The 13,655-nt window shown below is 53.1% G+C and overlaps 1 protein-coding gene across 2 annotated transcripts; it reads right to left on the bottom strand.

Moving 5' to 3' along the window:
- Positions 1-5,411: 5,411 nt before the first annotated feature.
- On the bottom strand, positions 5,412-13,566 carry CUNH1orf116 (chromosome unknown C1orf116 homolog). 2 transcript variants are annotated; one of them, XM_066203789.1, is made up of 5 exons: positions 13,218-13,354; positions 13,028-13,104; positions 10,088-10,217; positions 8,116-8,278; positions 5,412-7,273 (listed from the first exon to the last, which is right to left on the bottom strand). In XM_066203789.1, exons 3-5 carry the CDS (start codon positions 10,172-10,174, stop codon positions 6,180-6,182), a joined length of 1,344 nt encoding a protein of 447 aa, XP_066059886.1. In that variant the 5' UTR covers positions 10,175-10,217; positions 13,028-13,104; positions 13,218-13,354; the 3' UTR covers positions 5,412-6,179. The 2 variants fall into 2 exon arrangements, with proteins under 2 accessions (XP_066059886.1, XP_066059885.1); XM_066203788.1 differs by lacking the exons at positions 13,028-13,104; positions 13,218-13,354 and adding an exon at positions 13,555-13,566.
- Between the last annotated feature and the right edge of the window lie 89 nt (positions 13,567-13,655).

The following is a 13,655-nucleotide window of genomic DNA, read 5'->3' as shown; positions in this document are numbered from 1 at the left end:
ATCTAGGGATGTGATGACATCATGGAAGGGGGAAAAAAAAAAAGGGGTGAAGAGGCCAGGAGCAGAAATTGCAGAGTTTGAGAGGAATTCCCCTGCTCTGCAGGCAAACTGCTCTAATATAAAACACGTAGTTTTTTTAATGAAATGGTGTTTGTGAGCCACTTCCAGGCAGAACTTCACATCAAGAACTTTGTGGAAGGTTCCTCAGACACCTGCGGTGTGGCTGGACCTTCACTGAGCCTTGATCCTGTTTTGGGGTCAAAAAGATGGTTCCTGCTTCAATTTTTGTCCTAAACCAGTCCCTGAAAAGTGAACAAGGTGGGTTCAGACCGCGGGGTGTGAAGGTGGAACTCAGGGCAGTCTGCTCCTGACCACAAACACAATTCCTCTTCTGCAGGAACCAAAAAAACGGAGAGGAGTTTGGATGTGCTGATGGCTCCAAACCCGTGGAGGCATTTCAGTCTTCGCCAGGGGCTCTGGGCTGCTTTGCCTTCCATTAGGAGAGACTGGGAATGATGCAGACAGAAACCCACCTGGGGCACCTCTGAGGAGGCTCCAGCACCACGAGTGTCCCCAGGACCTGCAGGACAGCTCTGGGTGAGCAATGTGGGGAGTTCAGGGGGAGATTTAGAGGTGATGCCTCGGGAAGGCTGAGCTGGAACTGAGACTGGACAGAGCTACGAGAATAAAGTAGAGATTTATTAAAAGGTCTTTAAGGTACACCTTGGGCAGGAGAAGAGCCTGGCCAGGGCCACACCCAAGGTGGACCCAAAATGGACCCAAAATGGGCACAAAATGGGCACAAAATGGACCCAAAATGGGCACAAAATGGACCCCTGGTCACCAGGTCTCACACTTTTATAAGTTTTGGTCCATTTGCATTTTGGGGTTTAACTGTCCCATTACTGCTCCAGATTATGAAGTCCCATCCTGCTTGTTTTCTCCCTTCAGTCCACTGTTGTTTTGCTGTTGGGCCTGAAAGTTGTCCTTGGTGCGCAGCAGGAAAAGGATTTTTTTTCTCTACCTCCCCTATGGAGAGAGCTCACTAACACTTAATATGAGGCTCACAGCTGCAGCCCTGGGCAGCACAGAACCCGAAATACATGAGAGCTCAGACTTCAGGCATCAGAGGAACCACTTTGTTCTCCAGTCCTGTGGGGTCCAGGACCTTGATCTTCCCCTCTGGGGTCACACAGGGCTTGCAGAGCTGATTGTTTTCTGTGTAAGACAATCCTCGGAGCACTTTGGAATCTCCCTGGCTGGAGATAAATCTCCACCGGGCAGTTTTGTGCTGTTAATCGTGATGTGATTTCTTCTATTGCAGCAATTGTTGTGTTTTGTACCAAACCTGGGCCATAAATTCCCCACTCTTGGCTGGGCTCCAGCAGAACTGCTCAGCCTGGGGGCATTTATTGCCACGAGAGCAGCCAAGCACCAGGACTGGCTTTGTGTGAGCAATAAAATGGGATACAGGTCATGGTGGGAACCCCTTGGGAACACTCAGTGTTATTTTAGAGGATCATAAAGCCATGGAATTACAGGACACCCTCCTAATACCACTGCCTGGCACCTTCCACTGCTAAAGGAGAGCTAAGTCTTTCAGTATTTATAATTCTGGGCTGTGCTTGTAAAGGCAATTCCTCTTCCTCTGACAAACCTGGGCTCGAGGGGGAATCTTCTCCCTGGGAGCAGCACCGGGACGGGCAGAGGCTCCATCCCACAAATCCCATCCCCGTGCAGGTGTGGAGGTCGCTGCCAGCACCTCAGCCCAGCCTGTCTGTGCTCAGAGCCGTAATTAATAACTGATAACAACCCCTGGCTGCCCCACAGGGCCGGGTTAATGATCAAACTCCTGCCTGGAACCAGCCGGGGATGGTTTTGCTGCACACAAACCCCTCTGCGAGGAACAACACTGCCCCTGTCTGTCTCCTCCCGGACTTCCAGGTCCGAAGGTGTTTGGAAGAAAAGAGCCGAGACCTCGGGGACTGGAGATCCTCACCCCCTGCCCTGCCACGGAGATCCCAAACCCACCGGGATTTAAGAGCAGGAACGAGGAACATCGGGTCCGGTTTGAGATACTATCAGGTAAATTCACGTCACCGGCAAACAGAGGGAATCAAAACCCCAAACCAATAAACCCTGATTGCTGCACGAGGCTGGAATGCCCCTGCTGCGACTCCTCCTTGCAGGTTGTTGGCTCTGTGAAGCTGCAGGGACGAGGTTGGGCCTTTTTTCCTTTGCAATTCCATTAGAAACAAAGAGCAGGGACAAAAAGAGAAAATAAATGATAACGCAGAGAAGCCCGGTGGGGTTGGAGAGGGTCCTTGTCTCCTTGTGAGCAGGGAAAGGGCAGAGCCTCAGCTCCTGGGTATTGCCCAGACCGTGCTGGGATAAAAAAGCCTCATCTCCAGCATCTCCCACAGGGCTGGAGGGAGCCCAGCTGGATCCTGGAGCCCAGGTTTGGTGTTTCCCAGCTCGGTTCAGCAGCATCCAAACCTCCTTCCCCACCCCTCAGCCCCAAGGCTCCGCTGACGCCGCCCCGGAGGCACAAGAGCTGTTATTAAAACCAATTATTTCTGCCCTGGCCTGGTGCAGCTGCTGCTCCCTGACACTGCCAGGATCCCACCAGCCACTGAATCTGATCCTTGTAATGAAAGATGTGCACAGGGATGTTGTTAATTGAGACGGGAGGTCCCGACAGGCTCAGGCAGACATGGAAATGACACGTCTGAGCCAGGGTGGGACTGATAGTTAGGAATGAGATGAATATTCTGGGCAAAATGCACAGTCGGGTGTTTTCTTTGTTGTTTCTCACATTGTTAACACGTAAACTCAGTCTGGGTGATCTGCATGAAGACACTGAGGGTACGTTTACCAACTCCTCTGAGACTCGGTGCTTCTGCAAGGCTGTGATCTCTCTTGGTGGCTGTTTTGTGTCTGGGCTCTGCTGGGACTTTGCCTTCCGGGCACAAATCAAGTTAAATACGCCCAGAATCGGATTCACAGAATCATGGAATTGTTTGGTTTGGAAGGGACCTTAAAGCTCCTCTCATTCCACCCCCCGCCTGAGCGTGAAGTCTGATTTTGATTTCAGGGGTCCCCAGACAGGAACCCAGGAGTTCTGCTGGGCTCTGGCTGAACCTGGGGGTAGATTTTGTTTGTGTTGTTCTGTCCCCCACCCAGACTTGGAGCAGGCTGGGATAGTGGGAGTGAAACTGGATGAGCTTAAAAGTCCCTTCCAACCCAAACAATTCCATGATTTTAGGATGATGACCAAGCAAGAGCCTTTGTTCCTCACAGGCAATTTAATTCCCAAACTAATGCAGGCTTTCTTTACAGAGAGAGGGGCTGACCCGTGGAGGTAATTGCACTGAGCAATTTACTGCTGTTAATTAACTGCTGGCAGCACTGAGCCGCACTCAGCCCTTTCCCTCCCTGACCTTGCAGCAGCAGCAGCAGCAGCAGCAGCACCTTCCCCAGACGGTCTGTGAATACCAAACAGGCTCGGGCTGACACAACCCACACTCGGGCTTTCAATCCCGCCCCAAACGCCACCGGAGCTGCTCTGCCCGGAGAGGAGGGGAGGGAATCCCAGTAAAGAGCTGCCCCACACCAAAGGTGTGCAAGGAATCCAAGGAATGCGAGGCACTGGTGCAGGAAACAAGCAGGGAAATGCTGGTTTGTAGCTGAGCAATTCATTGAATTAATTCCCGGGGCTGGCCAGCCTGATGGAAGCCTGCACATCAGGAGGGGAAAACTCTCCAGCAGCAGGAGGCAGAAGGAGCAGCTGGGTTGCAGGAAGGCACTTGCAGGTGCTCCAGGTGGAGCTGAGGTTCAATCCCTGCAGGAGCAGAAGGGCCAGGGGCAGGAGCAGCAGCAGGAGCAGGATTAGGATCAAGTTCAGGAGCAGGAGGAGGAGAGGGAGCAGATCAGGGGTAGGAGCAGGATCAGGAGTAGGAGCAGGAGCAGGAATAGGATCAGAATCAGGAGCAGATCAGGAGTAGGATCAGGAGCAGGAATAGGATCAGAATCAGGAGCAGATCAGGAGTAGGAGCAGGATCAGGAGTAGGAGCAGGAGCGGAATCAGAATCAGGATCAGGAACAGGATCAGAATCAGGAGCAGGATCAGGAGTAGGATCAGGAGCAGGAACAGGATCCCTCTGCCAGCAGCAGGGCTCGGCTCTGGGTGGCACCAGCACAGTCATGGGCCTGCTCTTACATAAGGTCCAGCCCTTGGGCATAAACAGCTCCGTTTCTAAGGGCTACAAACAGATCCAGCAGGTAAAATTCCACGTTCCCCTGGCAGGATTGAACAGTGATGCTGCTCATGGAACGGGGCTTGCCCGTGGTGAGTGATCCAGCCCAGAGCGTCCGGCAGCTCCAGGAAAGGCACAGAAATGTGGAGTCCATTCCCAGAGGAATGACCCTGCTGCTCTGTGGCTGTTGTTTGAATTTATTCTCTCTTTTGTTTCCATTTCATACCAGCCCGTTTGTGAGCATCACCACGTCACAGATTGATAAGGGATCTTCGGGAGTGAGATTTCTCCTTGGAAATCCGAACACAACTCAGCTTCCGTGACACCAGCACACAATGGCTCTGACTACAGCCAAGGATCGGAAGAGAAACCTTTTGTTTCCAAAACAATCTGGTTTTAAGAAATGTTTATGTTCTGTTTCAGGGCAAAAAATGCTTTGAGAGGGTCCTGAGTGCTCTCCTCCTTCCTCGTTAGATAAACAAGGTGAGGTTTCGCAGGAGGATGAGGATGCGAGACTTGGGACTCGCATCACGCAGGTGCTGAGCAGTGAGAGCATTAAATAGCTGGAACCAGCCCTGGGTGAGACACAGTGGGCAGAGGAGAGGAGCACGGGGATGGAAATGCAGCTTTAACCCAGGCGGGAGCTTGGCTGACCCTTTTACTCAGCTCTTAACCTGGCTCTGAATCTGAATCTCCCCCCTCCCCTCCACACCGTGCTCTCGCCGCCTTTCAAGTGAATAATTTGCACTCCAAAGTCCGCAGCCCGAGCAGCTCGGGGCTGGGTGGAACCTCCGCAGCTGCCTTGGCCGCACATCGGGCTGGTTCGAGCCTGCCAGCGAGCACGGGAGCACCGGGAATTCCGCATTCCCTCTTTGTGCTGGCGGGGAGAGCCGGGAATGACAGAATCATGGAGCAGCTTGGGTTGGAAGGGACCTCGAAGGTCTCCTTGTTGCTCCCCTTGTCACACGCAGGGCCACACTCCACTAGCCCAGGTTGCTCCATGGAAGATTTTGCCTGTGCTGATAAAATAATCCCATTTTATAGGTGGGAGAGTCGTGACCTGGCTCATCCCTTGTTCCAGAACTCTTGGTTTCAAACCCCGCTCTCCAGATTTACCTGGCTGAGGCATAAATCTGTACCACACGGCACTTTTCTGGTCACACACAGGTTTATTTAACGCACACCTCTGCTCCCCAAGGTGTTGGCAGCATCAGCTGAGCCTGAGAGGGGCCGGGACAGCTCGGAAGGGATGAGCTGGAGCATTCCCAGCCTGGCATCTGCCCCATTTTGGGCAGCACTTCTGGAACTGACACCAGCACAGCCTCCCTAGCTGGCACTTCCTGCAGTTCCAGCCTCTTCCAGGAGCTGGATCCGGGTGGCCAGGGCTGGGTGGGAGAGCAGAGTGTGGCAGGGGAGGCAGTGGGATGTCTGTGCAGCCCTCCAGCCCGCCCCAGCAGGCAGTGGTGGTTTTGGGAGGCACTTTCACGTGGCAGGTGAGTGCTAAGGCCTCAAAGGCTGTGATAAAATTAATAAAAAAACCCCCAAAAAGTCCTAAAGGAGCAGCGAAAGTCCAGCAGTTCTTCCCAGAGACGCTTCATCCACAGGCAACCCCTTTGCAAACAAGCCAAACCCCGAATTCCACGGCTTCCCTGTTCTGATGAATCCCCAAAACGCATTCAAGCCCTTGCAGGAGCACACAGCCCGTCCACGCTGAGAGACGCTTCGTATAAATAGCTCATATACATCTGCTATATACAAAATATCCTGTACACCCCACGTTCCTTTATTTGGTGTGAAGCTCCCAACGCCTCTCCCGAGGCGCTGGCGCAGGAGACGGCACCAGCCGCTCGTGCCCGAGGCTCCAGGCAGTGCAGGCCGCTGGATTTGGGGTGAAAACCCCCCTTTTTTCAGCAGCCCCACCAGCTACTCCTTCAGCAGCCCCAACTTCTTGAGCGCCTCACGCCGGTTCTCGTCGGCCGCGCCCTTGGGGGAGATCTTCACGCTGACAGCGGAGCGGGCAGCTCTGGGGAAGCCGGGCAGAGGGTGGGATCTCCTCTTGCTGCTCTTGTCCTGCTCCTCCTGCTCCTTCAGGCCCGCGAAGTCCTTCCCAGCCCCGAGCGAGGCGGGCCGGGGGCGGCTGCCGCGCAGGAAGCCGGGCGCCAGGCGCTCGATGAAGGACATCTTGCCCAGGGAGCTGCTGCTGCTCCTGGAGTTCTGCTCCTTGGAGCCGCCCATGGAGCTGCCCAGCCCCACCCCGGAGCGCTCCAGGGTGTTGGATTTGAAGGTCATCTGCCGGATCCCCGGCACGGAGCCCTGCCCAGCCTGCCCAGGCATGGGGAGCGGTGTCTCCGTCCTGGGGTGGGGATGGAGGTGGGCGCTGGGCTCCCTCCTGTCCTGGGACAGTCCCAGCTTCTCCAGGGCCTCCCGGTGGGCTTTCTCCTTCTCCTTGGGGTCGAGGTGGGCCGAATTCCCCTTTTCAGCGGCGCTGTCGCCGGCAGGGCCGGCGTGAGGGGCGGCTGAGGGTGGAGGTGCTGCTTTTACCTTCTGGCTGTGCTCGGTGGCCAGCGGCACGGGGCTGCTCCTGCTGGTTTTCAGGATGATGTTCGGTGGCAACCTCCGCGGTTTGGGGGCAGTCGGCGGCCCACGCTTGGCGTCGGGCTCCTGAGGGGCCTCTTCCAGCGCCGATTTCTCCGGGTGGCCCCAAGAAGTCCGAACCTTGGTCTCCTTGGCCTCTGAGCCACGGCTGCGTGACCACTCCAGGTCCTCCTGGAAAGGGTCTGGAGGTTGGATCATCACGGACTTGGTGTGGCTGCCCTGGTCCAGCCTGCGCTCCTTGGGCTCCTCCTGGGCAGGTTTTCCTGGGTGGACACTGCCCTTGCTGCCAGAAGCTCCGTTGGCTGCGGGGATGTTCCTGGGAAGGCCGGAATTACCCGGGCTGGAGATGATTTTAGCACTCCTCTGTTCGGCCCCTGGTCTCTGCTGATCTCGGCTTGGAGGGGGAGTCTTGGTCCCCAAATCTGGGAGGAGAGGGAATTAAAGTCACACAAACCACACAAAACATCCCTCACCCCTTCTGGGCCAGCAGAGCCACAGCCCAGGGCTCCCCCGATTCCTCTGACCCGTCACTGCTGGGGAAATTTGGGATCAGATCCTTCGGGCCTGACAAAGCCTCGTTAATCTGTGCGACTACTGACACTAGGCAGGATACCTGCAAGATATTTATGGTAAATAAACGCTGTAATATTTATTGTAATGTTGAATTGTAAATGTTAATTAAGTTGTAAGTAAATTGATAATGAAATGATATTAAATTGTAATTAAATGTAGATTTTAATTGATATTAAAGGGTGGTTAAATGTAAATTTCAATTGATACGAAATTGTAACATTTTAATTTAGTTGGTAATTAGATGTAAATGTTAATTGTTGTTAAATTGTAGACTTTTGAAGCTGTTGGGTTGCGGTGTCAGAAAATTTTGTAAAATATTCATGGCTAGATAGGACATGTAATGAGAATAAGAAACTATTTGAAGAATAGAATAAGAAACTGTAAGAAACTATTTGGGGAAAGAAACAAAGAGATTTTAATATTGTTTTAATCCTATATGAACTGAAGGTCAGTCACCGTGAGGAAAGCAGGTTTGGAAATCCCTTGTAAGCAAGCAATTAACTTCTGCTCAGTGAATTTGAGCATTCAAAGATGCTGTGCCCCGTGGTTCTGTGGCTTTGCTGCACACCTGGCGCAGGTACAGGGCTGGGAACCACCCGTGCCCCATCGACCTGGGGCTCTGCTCCTTCCCTCCCTCCCTGCCCAGGGATAAAATTAATTAAAAACCCCCCAAGGAAGGTTCCCAGCTCACCCCGGCCCGCGGGGCCCCTCCTGGCCTTGGGGGGCTCCCCGGAGTCGGTGTCGTCCGTGGACACGCCGCTGTCCCCCTCGGCGTCCAGGGAGCCAATGGTTTCCTCCAGGAACATCAAACACTCCTTCTCCTCCACGGATAAATAGTCATAGCTGTTGTCACTCTGGGAAAAAGAAGGTAAGGCCGAGCAGGTCAGAAAGAGAGGTTTAAATTATACTATATATATATATTTCATATCTATATTCCTCATATATAAATATAAGAAAGAGAGGTTTACTTTCTAATAGATATATTTCATATATATATTTCATATATATATAAAAGAAAGACAGGTTTACTTTATACTATATATATATCACATTTTTATACTATATATATATGACATTTTTATACTAGATATATATATCAAGGAAGAGAAGTTTACTTTATACTTCATATATATATCACATTTTTTCATAAATATATAAGAGAGGTTTACTTTATACTACATATATATAACTTTATATAACATTCATATATATAAAACTATATAACTTTATATATATAACCGTATATATATAAATATTATGTATTTATATATTTTATATGTTATTTTAATGTTTTATATATTTATATTTAATATTCAGGTAGTTTAGGGAGCCTGTGACAGCTTCTTGGCCAGTGGCTGTTCAAGAATGAGTATTTTCAGCTCCAGAAAACTAGACAACCTCCTCTAAAAAGAAGAAATATATACACATATATACTTAAAGCCTGTTTTATATTACCCTACTCTGTGGGTCAGAAGGAGGATTATTCTGAACTTGGGAACTTGGCCTTTAACTTTTAGTTCTTTAAATTGAAAAGTGAGCAGAGGGGTAACAAATCTGTAGGTACAGAGACCTGCAGAATTTTAGAAACCACCGTAAGTCCTGAAGGTTTCTGTGCAGGTGATGAACTCTCCTTGTTTTCCCATTCATCCCTGGGCAAGAGTTGTTTGATTTTTTGTTGTATTTTGGGCACCAGGAGATGTGTTATTGGAATTTCAGATATCAATCAGTGATTCCTGCAATCTGCCGTGAAGCGCAGGACGGAATGTGAGCCAGATCAACCAGCGCGGGGCAGGAATTATCCCAGGTGGAGTTGTTTTGCAGAGACACCAGATCCAAATCTTTCCCCTTGCAGTATCACAACCAGTTCTTCCATCCCAGTTAAACTCGGAGGGTTTGGTTCTGGTTTGCAATACATCAAATGGAAAAGCTGCCAGGGCTGAGCTCTGCCCTCACACGTATCAATTAAGCTCCGAGTCAGGCAGGATGTAATTAGCCCATCAGTCTTGGGATCGGTGTGGGGAGACAAACAAGCTCTAATGGACTGATGGTGAAAAATGCCACATCTACACCCATGGTCCCAGCTCATCCGGCCTTAACTGGGGAACTCATCTCCTGCCAGGCAGGAGGAGCTCGGCTCGCTGTCTCCTCCAGGTGCCAGTGTGACCCAACTGCTCTGACCCTGCACCCCTGGCAGCACAGGATCCCATGTCCAGGGAGAGGATCCCATGGCCAGGGAGAGGATCCCATGTCCGGGGAGAGGATCCCATGTCCGGGGAGAGGATCCCATGGCCAGGGAGAGGATCCCACCTCCAGGAATAGGATCCCATCACCAGGGAGAGGATCCCCATCTCCAGGAAAAGGATCCCCCTCTCCAGGGAAAGGATCCCCCTCTCCAGGATAAGGATCCCCCTCTCCAGGGAAAGGATCCCCCTCTCCAGGGATCCCGTCCTGCCCCAGAGCAGCCCCTGCAGCAGCCAGAGCTGCTGCACACACCTGGAAGGCTGGGAGTGCTCTGGGGCAGGATTTATCTGCTCCTGGTGCTGTCTCAGGGCTTCCAGCTGCCTCCAAAGCCCCGAGGGAGAGCGGATTTGGGCTGAGATCTGTCCCAAATCCTCCCTCAGCTCAGAGGGGCGGCTTGGGCTGGGCCCCCCGGGGTTACTCACCCGCTGCGAGTGGTTGGAGGCCGTGCTGGCCATGCTGTCACAGCTGCCAGAGTTGCAGCCAGCCGTCCCCAGCTCCTTCCTGGGCATAGCACGGGCTGCCCTGGAGGCTGGCACGGGGGGAATATCCCAGCTGGAGCAGGAGAAAGGAGAAGCATTAAGTTGTGATTCCCCCGGGGGTGACTCAAGCACGTTGGGAGGGAGCACAGGCAGGCTCTGAGGGTGCAGGATGGAGGAACTGTGCTCCATCTTAGGCTTCCAGGGGAAGGCACGGCCGGGCTTTTAAAAATCATCCTTGAAGTTTTCCCCAAAGTAATCGGAAATGGGGTCATCTCTGCACGGCCAGCTCGTGTTGGTGGCTCTCTGCTCACCCCAGAGGGGTGGAGAAGGAAAAAGCCGCAAGCCCAGCTCAGGAATCCCAGCCCCGACTCATGGGACCTCTTTCCCGTGCCACACCCTGTGCCAGCCCTGCAGCTTGAACTTTGGGTGCTGGCCCAAAATGCTGCTGGTTACTCACATCCTCGCTCTGTCAGGAGCTTCCTCCTGGCGAGGAGCTGCCTCTGCCACCCTTCCTTGGGGACCCTGGGAGGTTTCCCCGGTGAGGTGTCCCCAGGGAGGTGTCCCCAGGCCTTTGGGTGCGTTTGGGGACGTGGCTGGCACAGCCTGTGGGGAGCAGGGCAGGCTGGGGCTGTGCCCAGGGGGTTCAGGCAGCACCCCAAAGTCCCCTCTGCTCCCAGCAGCGTCCCCCTGATGCAGCCCAGAGCTCCCATCACCAGTGGGACCCCAGTGTGGCAGCAGCCGCCTGACAAACAGCCTGGATTTGGGTTTCCAGCACTGGCACAGGGGCAGGGTGGCACAGGGCACAGTTATCCCTGCACAGAGCTCCGTGAGCACCCACAGAAGGTGTCATCACTGGCACACACAAAGCACCTTCCACTATCTCGGATTGCTCCATGGAAAACTTTGCCCGTGCTGGTAAAATAATTCAATTTTCTAGGCGGGACAGACCTGACCTGGCTCATCCTTTGTCTCAGAACTCTTGGTTCCAAACCCCCGCTATTTAGATTTACCTTCCAAAATTTCCTGGCACCACCAATTCCTCTCCTCCACACGCACCACCCCGTTCCTGGGGAGGGAACTGGGCCGTGGGGGCGAGAGGGAGCAGCAAAACAAACACCAACAGCCCCTGCAAGACACAGGGACCCACGCGAGAGGATTTGCTCCTCGGGAGACAGAGGAGCCCTTTGTGCTGTAACCTGCAGGCAGGAACACACTGCTGCTTTTTCTCTTTTTTTTTCTTGTAGCAGGATCAGGGAATTAGATCCAGCGATAAGTGAGCAGAACTGGCTGCTTGTTCAGAGCGTTAGACCCTGAAAGAATTCCTTTGTAATTGGAATACGCCGCAAAAATCAGATTTCAACACCCACGCCCTGACAGATCTAATCCTTCCACGCAGGAGGAGTTTAATATTCCAGTCTCAGCTTTGCATTATTTACTGCTTAAGTGACGTTGCAGTAAGTGGTGGCTTTGGAGCAGCACTTCCCTGGATTCTTTGAATTCAGATCTTTTCAGAGCTGGGGATTTGAGCTGTGGGGAGGCAGAGCTGAGCTTGGGGGACCTTGGACCTTTGCAGGGTTTTGCTGTGCACTGGAACATCCACAGCGTGAAATTTAGATTTGTATCAGAACTGGAGATATACAGTTATAGATTTAAATCGACTCCTTAGTAGCAGGAGGCTTGGCCATGGTTGTAGTGCTGCTCCTGGCTGCCTCCCTCCCAAATTTCTGACAGCAAAACCCTCCTGGGGAAGTGAAAGCTTTGCTGGAACTTGAGTGTGCAGCTGATTGGGGCCAGCAGGGAGGCATTTTCTCCGTGAGGATCCCCCCCAGCACTCCAGCCCATTAAAGAAATCATTTTCTCTCATTCAAACAGCGTTTTCAGGGACCTAAAGCAGCTGCCAAGGCTTTGGCACCCACGGAGCCCCAGCTCACGGGAGGCAAAGTTCAGCCCGAGCCTGCCGGAGGACCTGCACCGAAACAAGAAGTTCCTTTTCCTGCCCACTGGTTCTCTGATGTGATTATGACTCCAGCACACTCACCCAGCTCGGGAAAGGGGAAAAATCAGTGTTGAAACCCCCAGTTTTAGCGATTCAGAAGGGTTTTAGTTCCTTCTTTGCGGTGAGTAACAGCCACAGTCTAAAAACGTGACTGAGCGTTTGATTTAAAAGACACAGTACTCCAAAAGCAGTCTTATGGCTGGGTTTCAGTGCTGTAGCTCTCTTCCCCAACTGAAAACATATTTAGAAGAAGCTGTTTTTTATCGAAATCCAAAGGCCAGGTCCCTCAGCTCTTGTGGCCGTTGCCATAACTGTCCTTTAAAAGCCCATCAAAGAGGTGCCGGGTAGCAATTAATGCTAATTGCTTTAGAGAAGAGGCTACTTTCCTTTAGCCAGCACCACTCCAAGCTCTTTATGCCGGGTTAGAAGACCTCGGTTTTGGTGTCTGGGGGCAGAGCAGCCAGACCCCTCCTGCCCGGGAAAGGGCTTTGTCCTGGCCAGCCCCAAACACAACCCAAAGCAAACCCCCCCTTAGCAGGCTCCGTCCCAGCTCCGAGCAGCCCTGGGGGCCGGATCCCAGCTCAGGGGAAAGGGGTCGGGGGCAGATCTGGGTTTCCTCCTGTCTCAACAGGTAAATGAAGCACCTCAGCAGCTGCCTGAGCTGTTTGCTGTCCCGGGCACAGGTTTCCTCAGCTTTCCTCCCACCGCCTTCAAACCACCTCGTCCAGCTTCGCTGCTGAATCCCCCGCCACATTTCGCCCTTCCAAAGCAGAGTACCCAGAGCCCCCGAGCCCCTCACCCTCAGCCCATCCAGCAGGAAAAGCACAGAGAGCAAAGGACAAGCAGGAAGAGAAATAAATTATTATTAATCTCGTTTGCTGTTTTACCAGGCCGTCCGTCGGTCCGTGCTGCCCAATTCCTTGTCCCAGCCGTGCCTATCCCAGGACTTCTTTGCTTTTCTGGGCTAACCAAACACAGCCGGGTTACACATTAACTCTGCTCCCCTGCTGCAGATAAGCCTGTGCTGCCCGGGTAGGTGGGTGCTCGGCAGGTGACAGGTGATCCCTGGCCCCTCACCTGCAGCCAGGGCGAACGAAATTCATCCTTGCACCCCTTGCAAAGGCGCTTTTCCTGCAGCTCCAGGCGTGGCCGAGCCCCTAAAAACCCCAGAGCGCTGGGTCGTGGCTGCCGCGCTGGGTGTGAGCCGGCTGCGCCCGCAGCTCCGCTCGGTACCACCCAGCTCCTTCACTTCCCTGCTGTCCCCTGCTGTCCCCTGCTGTCCTGGGCACGGCTTTGGCCTGGGACTCCTTAATCCGGCATCCTGTTCTGCCGCATAGCTGCTCGCTGACAGCGGCAGCCCTGAGCCGGGTTTTGCACACAATAATTACGTCCCTTGGCCGGGCGTTCGCGTCACCTGCAGCAGGTTTCTCCTCTCAGGTGGTTTGCGCGGGGATGTCGCGGCTCGGGGTGGGAGCTGCTTCCTGCTGGCCTCTCAAACCAGCCCGGGCTGGGGCA

The sequence above is a fragment of the Chamaea fasciata genome, unplaced genomic scaffold, assembly GCF_029207755.1.
Source record: "Chamaea fasciata isolate MVZ Bird 193981 ecotype frontalis unplaced genomic scaffold, bChaFas1.0.hap1 SCAF_25, whole genome shotgun sequence".
Taxonomy (NCBI): Eukaryota; Metazoa; Chordata; class Aves; order Passeriformes; family Sylviidae; genus Chamaea; species Chamaea fasciata.
The sequence above is the reverse complement of the archived record's forward strand: the minus strand, read 5'-3'. Positions and strand labels throughout refer to the sequence as shown.

Bases quoted from the DNA above. Each gene is read 5' to 3' on its own strand.
- CUNH1orf116 (XM_066203788.1), bottom strand. From the start codon at position 10,174: ATGCCCAGGAAGGAGCTGGGGACGGCTGGCTGCAACTCTGGCAGCTGT. The intron at 8,279-10,087 runs GTGAGTAACCCC...TCTTTTTCCCAG, and splicing joins CCTCCAACCACTCGCAGCGG to AGTGACAACAGCTATGACTA. The intron at 7,274-8,115 runs GTGAGCTGGGAA...CTCTCCTCCCAG, and splicing joins GAGGGGCCCCGCGGGCCGGG to ATTTGGGGACCAAGACTCCC.